The sequence below is a fragment of the Cricetulus griseus genome (genome assembly GCF_003668045.3).
Source record: "Cricetulus griseus strain 17A/GY chromosome 1 unlocalized genomic scaffold, alternate assembly CriGri-PICRH-1.0 chr1_0, whole genome shotgun sequence".
NCBI lineage: Eukaryota > Metazoa > Chordata > Mammalia > Rodentia > Cricetidae > Cricetulus > Cricetulus griseus.
The window spans coordinates 155735375-155756724 of NW_023276806.1; the positions used below are offsets into that span (position 1 = coordinate 155735375).

At 40.6% G+C, this 21350-nt stretch overlaps 1 protein-coding gene across 4 annotated transcripts in view; it reads right to left on the minus strand.

Annotated features, from left to right (window-relative positions):
• LOC103160199 (SCY1-like protein 2) overlaps nucleotides 1-20946 on the minus strand; it is a 59444-nt gene extending 38498 nt beyond the window's left edge. For 3 of the 4 annotated variants that reach the window (XM_035450807.1, XM_027392595.2, XM_027392593.2), the window contains exons 1-4: nucleotides 20696-20946; nucleotides 13521-13725; nucleotides 3103-3260; nucleotides 366-510 (exon numbers count right to left, since the gene is read on the minus strand). In XM_035450807.1, the coding sequence (XP_035306698.1) occupies nucleotides 366-510; nucleotides 3103-3260; nucleotides 13521-13697 (480 nt within the window). In that variant the 5' untranslated portion in view covers nucleotides 13698-13725; nucleotides 20696-20946. Of the gene's footprint in view, nucleotides 1-365; nucleotides 511-3102; nucleotides 3261-13520; nucleotides 13726-16786; nucleotides 16955-20695 lie in introns of those variants that run through there. The other variant, XM_027392594.2, reaches the window with a different exon arrangement.
• Between the last annotated feature and the right edge of the window lie 404 nt (nucleotides 20947-21350).

Consider the following 21350-nt stretch of genomic DNA (forward strand, 5'->3'; position numbering starts at 1 on the left):
GCCATAAAGTAATCCTTCTCAAAGGTTACCAATGTTATCAGTTTCATATATTTAAAATAACTTAGCAAAGGGATTGTGGCTCAAGGCTAGTTTGGCTTATACAGCAAGTACCAGGCCAATCAGGGTAAAACACGGAGACCCTGGTTGGTTGATTGGTTGGTTGGTTTGTGCAGGCGGGAGAACATAAAATATAACTTAAGATTAACGATAAAAACATGAACAATTATAAGTCATGGAAATAATTTTCAAATTATTGTCAAGGGCCAAAATTACACTAGATAGTTTACACAGTAGATAAATCTGAAATAGCTGAAAACGGTTTTTAAAGGAAAAGAATTTTTCTCATATTAAATAAAACTACATACCTGAAGCAAACCATACTTAGTTTCTACATCATAAAGTTTATAATCCTTAATGTCTGGAGATATTGAAGAGGGTAGATTTTCCCAGTTACCAAGAACATTGGCTAAACTTGCAAAAACTGGTTCTGTACAAAATGCCAAGCAATCCCTGTTTCAAAAAAGAAAGAGTTATTATCATTTTTACACATTATAAAAATACATTAATTAAATACATATGAAACAACAGAAAAATCTATCAAATATCAGTAGGAAACTTTATGATTTATAAGCCAGAATGATTATGATACCCTTCAACAAACAAAGTCATGTTTACACACAAATCATGCTGGATAAATTATTCAATTTGTTAAACTAAATTCTGTGACAACTGAAATACATTTTATTTTAAATTTTAAAAAAGTCAGAGTAGAGCCGGGTGTTGCTGGCGCACGCATTTAATCCCAGCACTCGGGGAGGCAGAGACAGGTGGATCTCTGTGAGTTCGAGACCAGCCTGGTCTACAAGAGCTAGTTCCAGGACAGCCTCCAAAACCACAGAGAAACCCTGTCTCGAAAAACAAAAACAAAAACAAAAAAACCTCAGAGGAGATAAACTACTTCAATTTTGCTTTTAAAGTGATTGCCAGAAACCAAAAAGAAATAAAAACATGACTCAGAAACTGTTTCATTAAAGCTATCATACACGTATGTGTAAGACTGTAATTTTCAGAATAGTTCTCATATATGCCACAGGAACAAGGCAGGGGTTTCTTCAACCCACAAGCTTCATTTTATCTAGTTTGCACATCATTTTGAAAGGATTCAACAGTTTTTAAGTTTCAATTACTATTCTCTTGATTTCTAAGATTTTAATGTTCAGAGAATGTTACCATGGAAACCAACAGTCTGTGCCCATGTCAGAATGTTACCATGGATGCCGACAGTCTGCACCCATGACACAATGATCACCTCAAGCTCAGAAGGCAGGTGAGATCTGGCCAAGCCCTAGCTTTCCTATGTCTTATCTTGGTGATGCTGAACCCCATCGCATCTCCCCAAGCCTCGCTTTGTCCATCTATAAAACAGGGCTAAGAGATGCACCCTGGAGAGTTATGGTAAGGAGCAAATGAGATACTCATGCAAAACACAAGGCAGAGCACCTTGTCTGCTGTGCATGCTCAATAAATTGAGCACTGTATCATAATTACCAAGCAGTCAGGGACTCAGCCCCAACATTTTAGGTCTCTGTCTATGGGCTTGGCAGTGAAAACATACAAAATGCCAAGGCTAAACCAAGCTTCAGTTCCAAGATGCCAGTTACTTAACAGCAGCTATGCACTCTTATTTCATGTGTCTGCAATATACTGCTTAACTTCTTCTGCCCTAAACCTAAGAAATGGAGGATCTAAATCTATCATCTCAATCTTAATAATATATTTAAAATGAAGTGTCTCTCCTCCTATCATTAATGCTTAATGCTTACTTCAATTTTAGTAAGTCTTACAACTAAAGATCATGAAGTAAGCTCTGAATTGTGCCTCTTCCTGAGGGCAAATAAGTTTAAGGCCAGCAAGATGGCTCAACAGGTGGAACTTGTCATGCAAGTTCCTGAGTTCACATTGACCTGAGTCAATTGACCTGAGTTCAGTTCCCAGAACCCACAAAATGGGGACAGAGAGAACTGATTCCACAAAGAAAGATGCCCTCTGACCTATACACACACACACACCATGACATGTGTCCACACATATACATCATGCACACCCTAGTTAATACAAAAAAAACCTTTTAGTTCCTAATTCTAGAATGTACAAGAAGCTATGGGGATGGAAAACAGAAAAGTATATTGCCCTTCTCACCTCCAGAAGCTTCAAATGAATTATGAGATATAAGACAAATGGATCAAATTAACTTAAAGTCATTTTATAGTAAGAGATGTGAACATACTTCTTGGTAGGCACAACATAGACATAGACAAAGACTAAGACATACACATACACATACACATAGATATAGACATAGATACATAGCATAGGCTCAGAAACCAAGCTGCCAACTTCCAGGTTTTCCATCAAGCCAGAGTTTAAATAGTATCTTAACCCAGCTCTGTGTAATTATGAAGCTTATAGGAGTTAAGAAATGAGAAGCATCCAGAATAATTTTGTGCATGATAAATGCCTGTACCTTTATTTGGGAGTCATGAGTGGAGAGAGTTACTGAGGATTTCAAACACGGAACTTTCGGATGCATAATATGTAAAACAGACAAAAGCAAAGCTGCCCCAGCTGAAGGGAGATGAGAAGCTTGGAATCCTCTATTTGCCTCTTCCTGCCTTATCCTGAACATCCTAAAGGATACAGTTCCCTTGGATGGGTTGTGACTACTATAGGCAATTAAACACAGACTCATAACAATTGTGAAAAGTGCTAACACCTCAGAGGCCACTAGTTAGAGAGGTCACTGGCTGCTGTTACACAAGACCAGACTCTATTCCCAGCACCACATGATGGCAGACAACCACCATAAGTCCATTTCCAGGGTGACACCAACTTCTAGTCTCTTCGGGGTGCCCGCACATAGTGCACATAAACTCACAAGCAAATACACACACACACAATAAATAAATACACATGCATAAATGATCCATAAGATTGCAACCCTTACTTTTCCAAATATTTTGTTGATAATACTTGAAATATACCAAGTAGTTAATTTTAACTATTTATTCAGGACCCTTCCTATAGGAAATTTCAAAGTTTTACCTTGACTCTTCTAAAGGATGCTGGACAGTAAGAAGTCGAGGGTGGCGTAGCCGGGTGAGCTGTTGGACTCCTCGTTTTAAAGAATCAATGATTTGATCCTTTTCGAATTTTTGATATTTGTCAATCAGCTTTTTATCAAAGACAAAAACAGCTACTTCCTAATTAAAAGAAAAATTATGTAGGTAATTTTATTAGGCAATATTTAAAAGCAGTAAAATCATATGTAAGTGCCCTAACAGTCTATAAACAAATAACTAATACCATGGAAATTTTAGCAATATTGCAATAATATACCAATCAAAACACTAAGTAAATAAATAGAAATAAATCTTTATATTTAGAAGTGTAAGACCCCAGGTCCTTATATAACAAGAACATAGAAAAATAACCATCTTGAAATTGTGTTATACGACATACACACACACTATATGTAACACTCATTCCCTTTATGTAGTACTCTTAAACAAAAAACATTTTACAGTGTTTAAAGATTCATAATAACTTTGTAGTATTAGATTATTATTAAAGTCCCATATAGCCCAGGCTATGCAGGCTAAGGATGCCTCAGCTTGAAGAGCACTGGAACTTCTGGTCTGTACCACCCCACCAGCCCTGCAACAAAATCTCAAAAAGACCTTCACAAAAACAAGAGTGATCATTTGCCCAAACACCCAGCTTGTAAGGAGCTTTTATGCATGAGTGACCTATCCTCCTTCCCTTGCCCTGTCCTCTACAAAAGTCACTGGACAGTCACCAGTCCAGGAGCTGCTCCTCACTTCTCTAAGACTATTAAGTTTTTTCATTTCTTACTGTCACACACACACACACACACACACACACACACACACACACACACACACCACTAAAGCCTACATACTTTTTGCCATATTCTTTTTATTTTCTCATGCACACAAGGCAAATCTTTCTATATTTACTCTCTCTTCCTAGGTGAGCCCAGAAACAGCACCATCTTCAGGTGACAGGCACTCCAGAAAGCTGACAGCAAACTGGCACAGAACAGCAGGTATTTGCCAAGATGCTCTGAACAAAGATTTTGAGTAAAAGTCCCCCTCAAAAGCCTCGAATGAAACTGTCAGGCTGCCTCCTATTCCACTCATTTGTCTATTCTCATTATTTTCTGGGTTTTGGGTTTTTGCATAGATATTAGGATTGCCATTACAAGTTAGTCTGGAAACCTACTTATCTCAAAACTTTTGAAAATTTTCAATTCAGAAGTTTCCTCAAATATAATAAGTTGGACGCTCTAAATACATAGAGAAGTGGGTTAAGGATTTTAGAGAATGAAGGCCTTAAAGAGAGGTGAGACAGAGAAATGACAACCTAGAAACTCCAAGGACTTGGAAATCATGACATGTACCATAATAAAACAGGACACATTATTCAATATATTTGTACAAGTTCAGACCAGAGTTTTGAGAAAATTTCCCTCCAAACAGCCAGCTGCCATTGAAGAAGTTTTCAAACAGGAAAATGGGAGATTTGATAACTGGAGATCAAATACCACACTATACAGACAAAGAAATGACCACAATCCCTGACACATTATAAACATTAAATTTTAGGCATCTTAGGATACCATGTCAACACCTTTACTTTGTTTACTTTGTTTCTATTCTACTACAAGCACCAGTTTTCTGCTAATACCCATCTGATCAGTGCTACACACTTGATCAATGACCTGGACATTCAAGATCAATAGCATCTGTGAAACATACAGGTTAAGTCTCATACTGTCAATTTAGATATAAATCTAATATCACACCAATATCAGAGACAGTTAACATCCAAGAATGTAACTAAGAGTGGTTAAAGGTCCAATTTCCAGGACCGGTAAGATGGCTTGGACACCTGTCTCCAAACCTGTCAATCTGAGTTCAATCCCTGGGATCAATGGTGGAAGGACAGAACTATCACAACACGTCTTCTGACCTGCACATGTGTGCCATGGCAAGTGTGCCCACATTTACTGTCTGTCACCCCTCCCTCTAAGCAAACAATATATAGTATGTTTTAAAAGAATCAAATTTCTTGGACTGGAGAGATGGCTCAGAGGCTAAGAGCCCTGGCTGCTCTTCCAGAGGTCCAGAGATCAATTCCTGGCTCACAACCATCTGTAATGAGATCTGGTACTCTCTTCTGACGTGCAGGTATACATGCAGGCAGAATGTTGTATACATAATAAATAAAACCTTAAAAAAAAAAAAAGAAAAAGAAAGAAAGAAGCCAATTTCTTGAAACACACAGGTCCAAACTGGAATACCACTCCTGCCATTTATTCTTACACTGACATTGAACTGGTTCTTGTTATTTTCAAACCACAGTACTATAAAAGGAAATCAGGTGAGAAATAAACAAGCAACAAGCCCTCTAGATAAAGTTGCAGGCATTAGTCTACCAAAGACTGGACAAATAAAGCATTTCTCAAGTCAGCTGATTAATTACAGAAACAGGTAACATTTGCAGTTATGTGCGAAGTACTGCGCTAAGTCCTTTTCAGGGATTATGCAATTCAAGGGTATCCCATCAGACATATTATTTTATAGTTATCCTATTTTAAAAATGACACTGGAGAAGAAATATTGTAAGAGACTCCATAGGAAAGATGAAGAGTCAAGACTCAATGTAACAATAAGTCTTTAAGTCAAAGCCGCCCGAGCCCTACCACCATGTGGGTGTCTTCTGCTCAATTTCTGCCCACCGCCACATTATGGTCCCAAGTAACACACAGAGACTTTTATTAGGTACAAATGCTTCTTGGCCAATGACCAGGATTTCTCATAAATCTATAAATTTTTATAAGACCTTTTTTTTTTTTTTTTTTTTTTTTTTGGTTTTTCAAGACAGGGTTTCTCTGTGGCTATGGAAGCTGTCCTGGAACTAGCTCTTGCAGACCAGGCTGGTCTCGAACTCACAGAGATGCACATGCACCTGCCTCTGCCTCCCGAGTGCCGGGATTAAAGGCATGCACCACCAAAGCCTGGCTCTAAAACTTATCTTATAGATGATACCTCCCACTGGCGCCCTCTCTTGCCAGGGGAACACAGGGTGACTCCAGAGCAGAGACCAGGAGGAAGAGAGAAGGGAACAACTTCCTTCTTGCCCTTGTTTATATGAGTCTCCCTGATATGTCACTTCCTGCCTGGATCGCAAGACTTTTTTACTTTACTTCTTTACTTCCTAGAATCCTTCTTGACTCCTAGTCCCGCCTAACTTGCTGCTTCTTTGGCCAAACAGTACTTTATTCAACAATCAATAAGATGAACATAGACAGAAGTATATTCCCCATCAAACCAAAGTATCTAGTCTTTAATTCTAGAACAAATACACCATTCTGTCAGCTCAGAAATAACATAGGACAAATAAGGAGAATTCATGATATATATCCTTTGGGGTATGTAGCTGTCAATGAAGTAGAGTGACAGCTTTAAATTTTATACAGATTGCATAACCCTTATACAAAGAAAACTGTTTGGGGCCAGGATTGTTCCTGATACAGAAACAGGACTTTACAAATGCATGAGCTCTCTTGCAGACGTGACGCAAGTCTGGGCACGAAATCTACTATGTTTCACATACACCTTACACAGAGCCTGAGGATAATTTTTGAACAGTATTAGGGACTTGTATTTTTAATACAATCTGATACATGGTATCAGGTGTAGAATTTTCTAACACATCATATTGTCACTCAGGTTGTTAGAAGTGGAGCACATTGAATGTAGGTTTTTAGATGAGGGATGCTCACAGTGTGTATACATTGTATAACCTCCTCTTTTGACTCTTAAATACATTGTAACCAGAAGGGGAAAGGCTCATATGACACTAGTTAAATCATAAAGCAAGTGACCAGGAAGTCTAGATTTCTACCTCACTGTTCACTTATACTCAAGTGAAAAAAAATTTATTTTAGTGAGTGCTCTTTTATAACACCTTTTATAAATGCATCTATTTTAAATGTGTTTTTCACAGTGTCTTTTTAAAATGTATCACATGAAATGGCTCTGGCACTCTTGCCATTTCACTGCTGTTAAAGAGAAACACTCCAGTTCATGAGGAAAAAGAAACAATTCTATCAGGAGATTGTAAATTTACTACTCAAAAGTCAAAGTCGACAGATTCTTCCCCCATAGATCACAAGAAGTTATTAACAATCTTTCAAACTTTTCTTCTTCAGTCAGTTAATTACAATTCATCAATTTCAACAAAAATGTACTGTTAACCATTTCAGGCCTCTTGATGACTCTGTAAATTAAAACTTTGCACTTTTAAAGGGCTTTGGTTTGATTTTCCATAACTCATGTACTATGGCTGCTGGAGAGCAGCTTCTCTTCCAGGGCACACTTAGAAACCTTTAGACTGCTTATTCGCATTTGGAGATGCTCAATTTTATCACAAAGTTCGTTGTTGTCCTTCACCATATTTTGAAGTTGGTTAATTTTAATCACTGAGCTTGTTCCTATCCTTTAGTAATTTAGCCAGGAATATTAACAGCAACCAACCAGCAGGATAATTTTCCTTATTTTCCCCAAACTGTCAAAAGTTTCAAATATAACATCACTGATTCCATTGCCACTCACTAGTGTTGAATCAAGATAATCAAAGGCATTTATCTCTTTAAGTCTGAAATGTACTTTACACCGTGGACTTTTATTACTTTCTGAGTTTCCAGGAGAGTGACTGGAGAGGTTTCAGTAGCTGAAGGTGTTGGTGAATTTGAAGGTGTAGACCACCTATTCCCGATACTTAAAAGATTTATCCTTATACTTCTGTTTCTCTAGAACCACTCTGGTCCCAAAATCTGTATTAGACAGGGTTCTCAAAAGTCACAGAACCTAAAGAATGAGAGAGAGAGAGAGAGAGAGAGAGAGAGAGAGAGAGAGAGACTGTGTGTGTGTGAGAATTTACTGAAATGACATATAGGCTGCAGTTCAACAATAGCTACTTATGAATGGAAAGTCCAAGACTCTAATAGCTGCTCAGTGCTCAGTTTCATGAGGCTGGATGTCTCAGCTCTGGGTCTGAACATGTCAGTACATCCAAAAAGGAAAGGATTATTGACAAGGAGAAGGCAAGCAGGCAAAGAGCAAACCCTTCCTGCTTCCACTGTCCTTATATAGGCTTCCAGTAGAAGGTGTTGCCCAGATTAAACATGTGGCCTTCCAGCCTCAAAGTCTGGACTAAACGCAGGTATCTTACAGCCTCAAGGTCTGAATCACAAGTGTGCCCTCCATTTCTAGATTATAGTTCATTCCAGTTAGAATCAAGTTGACAACCAAGAATAGCCATTACAGGTGGAAAGACTATAAGAGCCAAAAGTTGATAACACCAAGCAAAGTGTTTTCCAGACACAAAAGAGCCACTAGTTGCACACATGAACTCACAGCCACTGACCAATGCAAGCTCCACCCAGACAAAATCACAGTATAAAGAGGGAGAGTAGGGATCAAATCCTACCACTAGCTGAGGAGCCAGTGGCATTGGATAGCTGCAGGTGTTGTGGGAATTTACTCCTCCAATAGATCTAGGGTACCAGCCTTAGGGTGTCGCTTGTCAACAGACATGACCTCTTACAAGGAAAGAGGAGGGGTCACTCACTCTCTTGTGTGGTGGCAGGAGATCAAATTGCTGCTTCCACTGACCCCAGGGCAGAACGGAAGGAAGACAGAGGTGGCTCTCTACCATGCTGGTATTCGTGTTTCCTAATAAATCTTTGATATCCTCTTATTTGGCCTCTCATGAATTCACATACCTTCACCAATTGTAGGGAGAGGGGGAGCCTGTTTCCATTAACAGAGTGATGACTGGTAGGTCAGTCACACACCCTAGAGCAGGCCCCACTCCAAGACCAGCTGAGAAACACAACTAAATTGGATGGGGAAACAAAAAAGAACAAATCTCAAAACTAGGAGGGAAGTGATGTAAAGGGGGAAGAGGATGCTTGCTTATGGGAAGAATTGAGAGAATTAATATGTTCAAGATACTTTGTATAAAATTCTCATAGAATAAAGTCATTTTGAAAATACTATTTTTTTATTAATAAGCCTAACTTTAAATAAAAGACCATAAAATTATTGAAAAAATGGTCAGGTATGATAACATACCATAATATGAGCACCCTAGAAGTTGAGGCAGGAGGACCTGATTTACATTTTTTTTTTGTTTTGTTTTGTTTTTTGTTTTTTCGAGACAGGGTTTCTTTGTGTAGCTTTGGAGCCTATCCTGGCACTTGCTCTGGAGACCAGGCTGGCCTCAAACTCACAGAGATCCGCCTGCCTCTGCCTCCCCAGTGCTGGGATTAAAGGCGTGTGCCACCAACGACCAGCTGATTTACATTTTTTAAAGCTACTTGCTTAATATTAAGTTGAAGTCTGCCAAAAATAATATAGTTCAAGAAGTAAATCTAAATTATATAATGAAGTGTGCAAGCATCTCAGAGCCACAAGAGATATCTGTTCAAACTCAAATATTCTTTTTGTTGTTGTCCTTTGGGTTTTTTTTTTTTTTTTTTTTTTTTTTTTTTTTGAGACAAGTTTTCTCTGTGTAGTCCTGGATGCCTGTAGACTAGGCTGCCTCGAACTCACAGAGATCTGCCTGCCTCTGCCTCCTAAAAAGTATGTAGAGGTAGAGTGAGAAAGAGGTCTCAGTGAATAAAGGCATTTGCTGCCAAAGCTGATGACCTAAGTCCCACATGGTAAAAGGAAAGGGCTTGGATGTTGTCTTAGTTGGGGTGTCACGGCAACTAAGACAACATCCAAGCCCTTTTCTACTTCTTCAGTAAAGAAAACTGCCAGGCCTCATATGACAGCATACACCAATAATTCCAGCAGGACGAAGGCTGAGAGAGAAGTACTATGGGTTGCAGGCACCAAAGAAAAAGAATTCAAAACTGTATTTCAAAAACTATGTCCACCAAACACACTGCTTTATCCAGGTACTTCCACTCCCCAAAGCAATACAATTTGAGGAAAGATAGAGTAGAACAAAACCACCTGGGAGAAGCCAGCTCACACATTCAGGCAGCAGCTGACAACAGGCTGTGGTTGGAGCATTTGTCCTGGCTCTCCTGCTCTCTGCATCACAATACAAGCCCCCACTTTACTTACCATGGCATTTTAAGAGGTGAAGCAAACTTAACAAGTGAGCATCAGCCCCTACAATTCTGAGTAGGCACAAAGACACTAGGTGATTGATTTCCAGAGCCTTAGTAAGAATGCATGCTGTAAATCTGGCAAGGATTTTCATATTGTTCATATTCACTGTGGAACAATGTGTTAGTCTTCAAAGTACATGCAGTGCCCCCAAAAGTATACTGTCTAGTAATATCAAAGTTGTCATAGTTTATTAACGACACATTATGATACTCCTACAATGAAGATTTCAATATTTCTTACAGTCTATCTTAAGGTATTCAGCAATATATAGATGAAAGTGACTACAAATGCAATCTGCAATATTGCTGTTGACTATCCATTTACAACTACATTAATGATTACTCAGCTAGTTTACACTTAGTAACCACTCACTTTTTATATAATCAGTTGAAAGAGAAAACAATGTTCAAAATTGACAATTTAAATCAACTATCATTTACGAGAAATATCAACTTTGAATTTCAATAGATTTCTAACCAAATGCAATAAATAGAAGAAAATCCTATTTCTACAGAAATTGAAACCTGGATTTTTTTGGTTTGTTTTTGTTTTTGTTTTTGTTTTTTGTTATTTTTCAAGACAGGGTTTCTCTGTGTAGCTCTGGCTGTCCTGGAACTCACTCTGTAGACCAAGCAGGCCTTGAACTCAGAGATCTGCCTGACTCTGCCTCTCAGAGTGCTGGGATTAAAGGCCTGCTCCACCACTGTCTAGCCAAACCTGGTATTTCTAACCTTACAATCCCAACACAAACTGATAATAAACTGCAACACTAATTGGGCTAGTGAGATGTGGGTAAAAGCACTTGCCAACGAGCCTGACAACCTGACTCCAACCCCAGGACCCACAAGGTAAAAAGAAAGAGACATCACGTTGTCTCCACCACAGGTACAGTTGTATATGTAAAAAAAACAAGTTATCCATATTTTTAAATTTTAACAGGAGCTTGAGAGACAGCTCTGTGTTTAACAGCACAAACTGCTTGCTCTTCCAGAGGACCCAAATTCAGTTACAGCACCCATGCAAGGTGGCTCACAGCCATGTGTAACTCCAGCTCCATGGGATCTGTGTCTCTGGCCTCTAAAGGTCTATGCATTCATGTGCACAGCCACCATTCCACAAGTATACATAATCAGTTAATTAAATAATCACCCTTTACATTTCTAACAACATTCCCTGGTGTCTTAAGCCAATTTTTATCAATATAACTCATTCAAACTACTCCAAATGAATAGTTAATAAACAAAATAAAAACTGAAGAAATGTACTTTCTATAATTCTATAGACTAAAAGAGCAAATAATACAGCAACTGGGCTGAGGTACAACTCACTGGTAAAGTCCTTACCTAGCTCATTTGAAACCAAGTGCAATTCTCTAGTGCTATTATACAACAACAAAAGTACTAAATAAGGCATACTTAATGCTGGCAAAAATTTAACACGATATTTCAACAGTCACAATTGAGAATTACTAAATTTACAGACTGAGAATATTTATCCTAAAACATACACTTCACTGAATATTCCCATATAATATGCTAACATGACTTTTTTTTAATTACTCAAGCAGAAGTAAATTGCAAGATGATATGTAAAATGATGAATCTGCACAGCTTATACTGTAGAGAATGTGGAGAAGGGGGAAACTCCTCCATTGCTGGTGGGAGTGCCAACTCTGTACAACCACTGTGGAAATCAGTATGGTGATTTCTCAGAAAATTAGGGATCAACCTACCTCAAAGCCCTGCAATACTACTTTTGGGCATGTACCCGAAAGAGACACATTCACACCACAAGGACATTTGCTCAACTATGTTCATAGCAACATTATTTGTAATAACCAGATCTTGGAAACAACCTAGATGCCTCTCAACTGAAGAATGGATAAAGACAATGTTGTATATTTACACAATGGAGTACTACTCAGCAGTAAGAAACAATGACATCCTAAAATTTGCAGGCAAATGGACAGAAGTAGAAAAAAACATCCTGAGTGAGCTAACCCAGACACAGAAAGACAAATATATTATATACTCACTCGTAAGTGGATACCAGACATACAACAAAAGATCCCCAGCCTACAATCTACAACCCCAGAGAAGCTAGAACCTTCTTCCACAAACAGATGGAAGCAGATGAAGAAATACACAACTAACCAGTGGATCAAGCTCCTGGAGTACAATTGAGTGAGGAGGATCGATAATATGAACAAAGAAGTCAAGACCAAGATGGGGAAGATGGAGAGATCACTGTCTCAGGTCTGACAAATGGGGAAACTGAATAAGACTGAACTAGACTCCCTTAATATAGGTGACCATGGTGTGGCTGGGACAATATATGAGGCCACTGGCAGTGGGTCCAACATTTAACATTAATGCACAAACTGACTTAGTGTAACCCATTCTATATGGAGAGATACCTTGCCCAGCCTAGACATAGGGATGTAGGGTGTGGGGAGGTGCCTTGGTCCTGCCTCAACAAGGACAGACTTAGTAGACTTCCTAGGGGAGGTCTTACCCTCTCCCAGGAGCAGATGGGGGGGAACAGGAGAAGAAGAGAGAGGAGTAACTGGGATTAGTACATAAAAAATAAATTAATTTAAAAAACAATGATGAATCTGCAACCAGGAGATACAGTAGGTATTTAAAAGCATTTGCTTTGACTTCATAAAACAAAACGAGACCTAAAGAGTCCATTTAAGATGTCATTAAAGGGTTGGAATGATGATGGGTCAGGGGGTAAAGTGCTTGCTGTGCAAACGTGAAGATCCAAGTTTAAGTTCCCCAGCACCCACATAAGAGCTGGCACAGCAACATGTGCCTGCCAGGAGGAGACAAGTGGACTGATGCCCAGAGATCACTGGCCAGTCAGTCTAGACAACCAGTGAGCTCCAGGTTCAATGAGAGACTCTGTCTCAAAAGAGAACATGCAGAATGACTTAGGAAGACATCCCAATGTAGACCTCCAGCTTCCACACACATACTCACCCAAACCTAGACATACCAAAACCACAAACAATGTATTCAAAAACACTGGCAATCCTTATAATCCTCACGTGTGGTGAGTACAAATAGGACATTCAAGTTCAAGGGCAGCCCCAACTACACAATCAGGTGGAGTATGCAGACAGCCTAAACTAACCGTCTCAGGGGAAAGCCACTTGAGAACTTTTGGCACTTCTCAATAGAAAAATGAAATCATTCTATGGAATTTGGTATGTTACTGTTTCATATTACATTAATAACTAACCTGTTTAGTTGACTTCTTTGTGCCATTAAAAATCTTCCATGCCAGCCCATTGCCACCACTGGCAATGTGTCGACCTACATCAAATTCTCTGGTGACAGGATTTCCCATAACAGCACTAGTGACATCAGCTGTTACTTTTGTAACAGTACTCTTCAATTTATTAAGCATGGACTCCATGGCTGCAGTACTTAGTAGTTCAAGTTACCTAGAAACACAAAAGGATTTGGAAAAACTGAATCATTTTTACTTGTCTTAAGCACACTTTTCTAAAATGTACCCCTCCCCCAAAAGACCAATACAACACCATAAAAAATTGTAAGTTGATTTTTTTGTCTTCAGAAAAATGTAACCACAAGTAGAAATTTTAGTCTAGAACACACTCTTCCCAGTAAAAACAAAATAAAAAGTTTAAAGGGCCCAGTGTCTTATTCAGTAATAAACACTCATTTTTATTTCTATATATTTGTTTCATATATACATACATACATATATAACTACTACTAAAGTTAATGCGTTATTGAACCCTGAGATGATCTGACAACATTCTCTAAAAAGTAGTGCTTGGTACAGTGATGTATACCCACAGTCCCCGTTATTCATGACACTGAGTCAGGAGGATGAGTTCAAAATCAACTTGAGCAGCACTAGTCTAAAATCTCAAAATGCTGTGCCTTCTGCTCATACCTATCTATAAAACAAGCTCTTGGAAGGCTAAGATAGGAGAGCTGCTGCAAGTTGCAGCCAATCGGGCTCAGAGTGAGACATGCCTCAGAAGAGGAAGAGGAGAGAAAAGAGAGAGAACAATGATGAGGAGCTGGAACAGCAATACATTGATAGGAAAAGGGGAAAAATTAAAATGAAAACTAAACTGTGGGCTGGGCGTTGGTGGCACACACCTTTAATCCCAGCACTTGGGAGGCAGAGGCAAGTGGATCTCTGTGAGTTCGAGGCCATCCTGGACTCCAGAGCAAGTGCCAGGATAGACTCCAAAAAGTTTCACAGAGAAACCCTGTCTCAAAAATCCAAAAATAAATAAATAAATAAATTGTGCAAAAGTTAGGGAGATGGGTGAGTGAGCAAAGCAGGTGTCACACAAGCCTGACAACCCAAGAACCCTTATGAAAGAACAGCTGCAATAGAGCAGCAAGCTTCCCTACTTCCAGGACCCCTACCAGGAGAGACAAGGACAGGAGGATAGCCAGGAGCTCTGGGCCAGCCAACTTGGCAAGCTGTGAACACTTCCAGGAACTATATACAATAGCCATGTACCTGAAAGGAGGAACAGAAAGACAGACAGTATACACACTGACAAGGGGAGGAGAAGAACGCCAAAGGCATTGTAGAGATAAAGCTGAAGAGCACACAGAGGGGACAACTGTGCAGGGCTTTACAGACCATGTTAAAAATTTCAGTTAATCCTAGAGCCAATGAGAAGACACCAGACACATGATGCATATATATACATGCAGGTAAAATACTCCTAAACATAAAATAAAAGTATATCTAAAACTAAAACATAAAAAAAAGATGAGCTTAAAAAGGCATGAAATAGTAAAGAAAAGACTACTGTGTGTCATGTTACAAAAAAGACTACGATGTACATTGAAAATGATAAAAAAAACTTATGAAGAAAACAAGACAGTTTCAGAATTTATGTTCAAATCTAAGGTACCTATCCAGCATCCAAAGAGAATCAACATTAATTACACAGGTAGGAGGCATGGAAACTAATCAATTACTTATTATTGAAACCTCCTTATGGGTCTGACATCATTATAAGGAACTGAGGGAAGGGGAGTAAAGGAAAACAAACTATGAAGGATTTACTCTTCAGACAAGAGATAAAATATATATACATACTTGATGTGCAGTGCTTCAAGAGCAAAGTAACGGGGATGGAAGAATGTTTCCTCACAGACCTTTTTTTTTTCCTTTTTTTTTCTTTTTTTCTTTTTTTTTTTTTCCGAGTCAGGGTTTCTCTGTGTAGCTTTGGAGCCTATCCTGGCACTTGCTCTGGAGACCAGGCTGGCCTCAAACTCACAGAGATCCGCCTGTCTCTGACTCCTGAGTGTTGGGATTAAAGGCGTGTGCCACCAACGCCCGGCCCCAGAGGACAATGTTAAAGATGTTTGTTTTCAAGGTGAACAGCAAGGACTAGATAATGGAAAGGAAGCAGGAGTAAAAAGAAAAGCAGGAAGAAAACATGACAAAAGATATCAGGAAATCCAGATTACCCAGAGCAATGAGCATGAACAAACCAGGCTATAAGACATCACAGAAAGCTGGCACTGAGTAGATGACTAATCAATTCATCCAACAGAGTGGAAGAGATACACTCAGGAGGAGGCTGGGAGCACGGAAGACTGGAGAGAACGTCAGCATGTAGTAAGAGATGATTAAACAGTTTAGAAAGCAAGAAAAAAAAAAAAGAAAAACCAACCAAGAAAACCAAGGCCACATGGAAATAGAGACAAAAATGGCTAGCTACATAGAAATGTGCTTTGTAATTATGAAATAATTACATTATGCAATGTTGGTACACTTCACATTTCAAATCTTGAATTAAGGAAACAGCAGTGAGGAAGGAGAACAAAGAAAAGATAAACAAGTTCGGCCGGGTGTTGGTGGCGCACACCTTTAATCCCAGCACTCGGAAGGCAGAGGCAGGCGGATCTCTGTGAGTTCGAGACCTTGGTCTCGAACTACAAGAGCTAGTTCCAGGACAGCCTCCATAGCCACAGAGAAACCCTGTCTCAAAAAAAAAAAAAAAAAAAAAAAAAAAGATAAATAAGTTCTCCTTACAGCAACAGGAACTTAGTGACTTCACAATGGGATGAGACAAAGCTAGGACTTCCACTCCTCACCTTCATCCCCAGTTTCAAAATCCAAATCCAAGTGTAGAAGAAGCCATTTACCAAACCAGGACATGTGCATAACAGCGGTTTTCAGGAGAGGAAAAACTCAATATTGGATGCACACAAATGACAAATAAGGAAAATTAGGTTTTGGATATAGAGGTCTGCACTGAGGGTAAAACTTTAAGCTCCATGAGTAAGTACAGAAAACTGTGGCCTTGGGAAGGGTCATCCAAAGAAAACTCAGGGAAAAGCACACTGTAAGTGCAACAGGAGGCCAAGAACACGATGGTTTTCAATGAGTCTATGAACAACTGCCTGAAACAAACACAAAACAGTGGGATAAAACCTATACTTAAATAAGACTTGGTTGTTTGGAGTTTAGTTTGTTTGCTTGAAACAAGTTCTCACCATTTAGTCTTGGCCACTCACACTGTGGTCCAGGCTGGCCCCAAACTCACAGAGATCCACCTGTCTCTGCTTCCAGAATGCTGGGATTGAAAGTGTGCAGTGCTAGCCTGGTAGAAACTTCACATGCACAAAACCCAGGAAGGCTGTATCTTTTCTAGAAACGATAGCTTTTCAATTTTTACTTGATTAAAGAAGACAGAAATGAACCAAGATTTTTTTCCTAAAAGACAAAATTATAAATGGCAGTAATGTTTGTTTATATGCAAGCCGTTTCTTCTCATCCACTAAGAAGTCACCTGAGATTTAACCCTCTTTCCCTGCTTAAAGCTCAGTGAATACGAATGAAAGTAACTTCAGTATTGATCCACGACTGTTTCCCTCTACCATCTGGCTCAGCATTCATCTTATTTTCAATGGAAGTAACAGGTGAATCTGCTGTAATAGTAGATTGCATGTACTCCTGGCAAAAGTGGGTAGCTTGTTACCCTGGTAAGTAATTGATCATGAACACCAGATACAACCAAATAAACTGTAATATGTAAAATTACATCTATGCTACAATAATTCTTAAATTTCAAATAACTAGAGTCCTTTATTGCACAAGAATATTAAAAGCTAGCATTAGCTTGCATTTTTGTTCAATGTATTACAATAAAAGGGTACTTAAAATTTGACAATTTGACATTTGACAATTAAAACTTGTATTTACACAGTATCAGTAGATAAAAGAAAGGGAGAGAAGAGGCGGGGCAGATCGAAGGAGGAAAGGAAAGGGAAAGGAGGAAGAGATAAAGCAACCCATGTGCAGTAACACAAAGATGGGAGTTCAGGGCCTGTCTCAGCTAAACAACTGTTAAGTTTTGAACCAGTATGGTCTACACAAGTCCTTAACTAAAACCTAAAGCTGCTAAGATGGCAAAACAAATAAAGGTACTTACTGCCAAACATGATGAGCCCAGGTTATATCTCTAGGACCCACATGGTGGGACAAAAGAACCTAATGTGACTTGTCCTCTGACCTCAACATGTACACCACAGTACAAGTACCCACACAAACGCACACATCAAATGCAATTTTTACAAAATTGTGCATAAATTTAAAAGAAAGGGGACACTCGGGAAGGAAAGGAAGAGAAAGAAGAGAAATGAATGTAAAGGAGACAGGGAAGGAGGGAGAGAAAGAGGGAGAAGGTGAAGAAAACAGAAAGAAGGAAAGGCAAACCTAAGTGTAATGTGAAAATGAACTGTGAAACACTTAATTCCACAAGACAAAGGTTTCAACCTGGAAACATCTAAATACCCTGGGAAACCGAAAGCCTATGGACTGTGCTGGCTCTAAGAATAAGAATCTGTAAACGGCAATGTGTAAGGTGCAGTTAAAAGCATCTGGGGCTTGATCAAACTCTCCAGGCGACTCTGACACACAGCAATGGATGAGAACTGAGTGCTTTATGTTGACTATATCCAATACCAAGGACACTGCAGTCCAATAGTCCAATACCAATACTCTATACTGGTCACTATTGCTTCTCAATGTGACTAGACCTGGGACCAACTAAGGGATATACGGCTGGTGGGGGGGGGCAGGAGGCCGGTGGATATTTCTTGGAAGAATTAACTGAGGGGATGAAGACTACTCCCTAGAGTAGTAACTCTTTCCAGAGTCAGCCCTGATATACTCAGATCTGAGGGTAAAGCAGTGCTGACTTTCAACTGCCTGCTCTCATTCCTTACAGGTTGACTGCATCTACCCACTACTCTTGCCATCCTTGCTGACAGCAGAACCCAGTTTCTTTAGCCTCCCAATGTTGACTGAAGACAAGCAGCTCTCCACAAATATTCCAAACCTCCTATGCCAGACTGGGCCTACAGAGACATGCACCCTTGGGGACTGAACAGTGTTAGACTTCGCCACTCCTATTGTGGAAGCCTTTTAATCAATCCTCTTTAATATATTTTGATTCTATAGATTTTAGAGAACCCCAACTAACAACACAATCCCTAGTCTATGAAAAGGCAAAGTCACCATACTTCCTAGTCATTGTAGGAATTAAAGATAATGATATATCTAGGATACTTGGTACATTTCTGGTGCACTTAGTAAGCACTTAGTAATTCACTCATTTAACAAACATCTATGCAGTATCAGGAGATGGGAGACATAACTATAGGAACCCTGCAATGATGTCCTGAGAACACCTGAAGAGGATTTATACTCAAAAGTCTCCCTGAAGGGAACCCCATGATAAACAGGCATTAACTGGAAGCACGGGGAAAGAAGAGCATTTCCAGGCTCTCATGGACACTTCCAGGAACTATAAACAATAGCCATGTACCTGAAAGGAGGAACAGAAAGACAGACAGTATACACACTGACAAGGGGAGGAGAAAAACGCCAAAGGCATTGTAGAGATAAAGCTGAAGAGCACACAGAGGGGACAACTGTGCAGGGCTTTACAGACCATGTTAAAAATTTCAGTTAATCCTAGAGTCAATGAGAAGAAGCAATTGTGATTGGATCTATATTTTGAAAATATCAATTCTAACATAGAAACTCCAGGAGTTAACCACTCCAGATGTAGGAGACTTAATGAAGCAGTAGAGAAAATGATGGTGGCTGGAACTACAAGGTAATGCTGAAGACGAAGAATATGAGAACTCAAGAAATATTTAAAAGGCCAAATCAATAGGATTTCATAAGAAGTAGAGAATGAGAATGACAGAAGCTTGACAAATTTCAACTCCTATAGAAGGGGATAGAAACACAGTATGAGGACCCTTTTTTTTCTCTTGGGAAGATAGATCATAAATTTCAACTATGTCAACACGATATAATTCCCAATTACAGAATGGACTTGGGTGGCAATGTCTTAATATATGGAATTACAACACAGCTGTATTAGTTTACCGCTCTTAAAGACAAAATGAATAATTTTCACCTGTGTGTAAGATGTATCTTAACAGAATAAAGCACCATATATCTTCAATTAGGTTCCTTTCCTTTTCACCCTCCCCTAACCTTTACTAAGGGAGAGGCGGGGAAGGCCTCCAAAGTCGAAAAGAATCTTTGAAGCAATCACCAAACAGGTTCAGGTTTTATAATGGCTGAATGACTTGCAGCATTTTTGCATTATAATTTGCCCACACAGAGGCATACTACCTAGAAAACTTAAACCCAGCTTTTTTAAAGTGTCACCACATAATCACAATCCCTGGATTTGGTGTGTCAATACTCCAGCTGAAACTTACAAACCTAAAGTCGCTGCAAAGAGGTAGATTTGATAACAGTGGTGCCCTTAATTACTGAACACAAGCAACGTGTCCAGTTCTGCTCGCTTTATCTGTCCAAACCTTTATCCTTTCTCTGTAGCCCAAACAAACACGAGCACTGGAGACCCGGATGGGGATTTTAGTCTCACAAACCTTATCTGCCCCACCCACCTCACACACAATAACCGTCCAGTCCAGAAAGACAACTACCGTCAGAGAAGGGCGACCAGAGTGCGAGGGCCATAGTTGGTGGTGACCCAGGTTACCAGAACCGAGCCTCAGAAACAAGGCGGGGGCTGTCTCACCAGCCCCGATGTAGGGTACCATTTCCCAAAAGGATACCGAGATCTCCACCGCGGAAACCCAAGCTCCTGCCCCGGCTTGGGGAGCTCTCCCAGCAGCAGACGACCCGGCAGCGAGTCTCCCGTCGCCCCAAGGCCTCTCCTGGAGTCTCCGGCCTCTGAGATCCGCTCCCCACTGCTCGTCGCTACCTGGGTCGGTCTTCCCGGGCCACCCACCGCCGGCCCAATCAACCCAGCCCGTCACTAGGCAACAGTCGCCAGCCACGAGGCTCGGAGAGGCCTTAGCCCACTTGCTGACCCAGACCCAGGTCGCCTGAGCCCGCGACCGGTCGCTCACCTCGCAGCCGACTACCTGGAGGGGCGGTGCTGGGGCCCGTCCCCGCCGGCTCCCTCAATGCTCCGGGCTGTGACTGCTCGGGCCTTGCGCCTGACCGCTCCCGAACGCTTACTTCATCTTCCCCGCCACTCCCGAGGCCGCAGAACCCCAAGACCCAGGAGCAGAGGGGGAAGGGAGGGAAGGGACTGGGGAAGAAGAGCAAGAGAGGGGGAAGAGCACCGAAAGGTTTGCCCGGTCTGGCATGACGTCACTTCCGGGTGGCTCGGAAGGGGAGGGGCTTGGCCCTACCCCGGCCCCAGCGACGCGGTGGGGGCGGAGCTCCGTGCCAGGGGCGGAGCACCGGCGTCCGCGGACAGACTGACTTTTGACTCTCAGATTGGAAGATTTGGCACGAAGGACGAGCTCACCCAGCACAAGCTGGGCAGGCCGAGTTTCCGGGGCCATAGAAGGTGATCCTCCAAGAAAACGAGGACAGGCAGCCAAATGTATAATGGAGATGGGTGACCGAAGCGGCTGTCACCGCTTGCTGGACTCCAGAGGTCTGATTGTGGGGCCCCGCCCCTTTCCTGTGCCCACAGCCTCTCAGGCTCCCCGCTACCCATTCAGGTAGCCGCTCCGTAGTCCTGACACCCTCATGCAGACAAGTCACCATGCT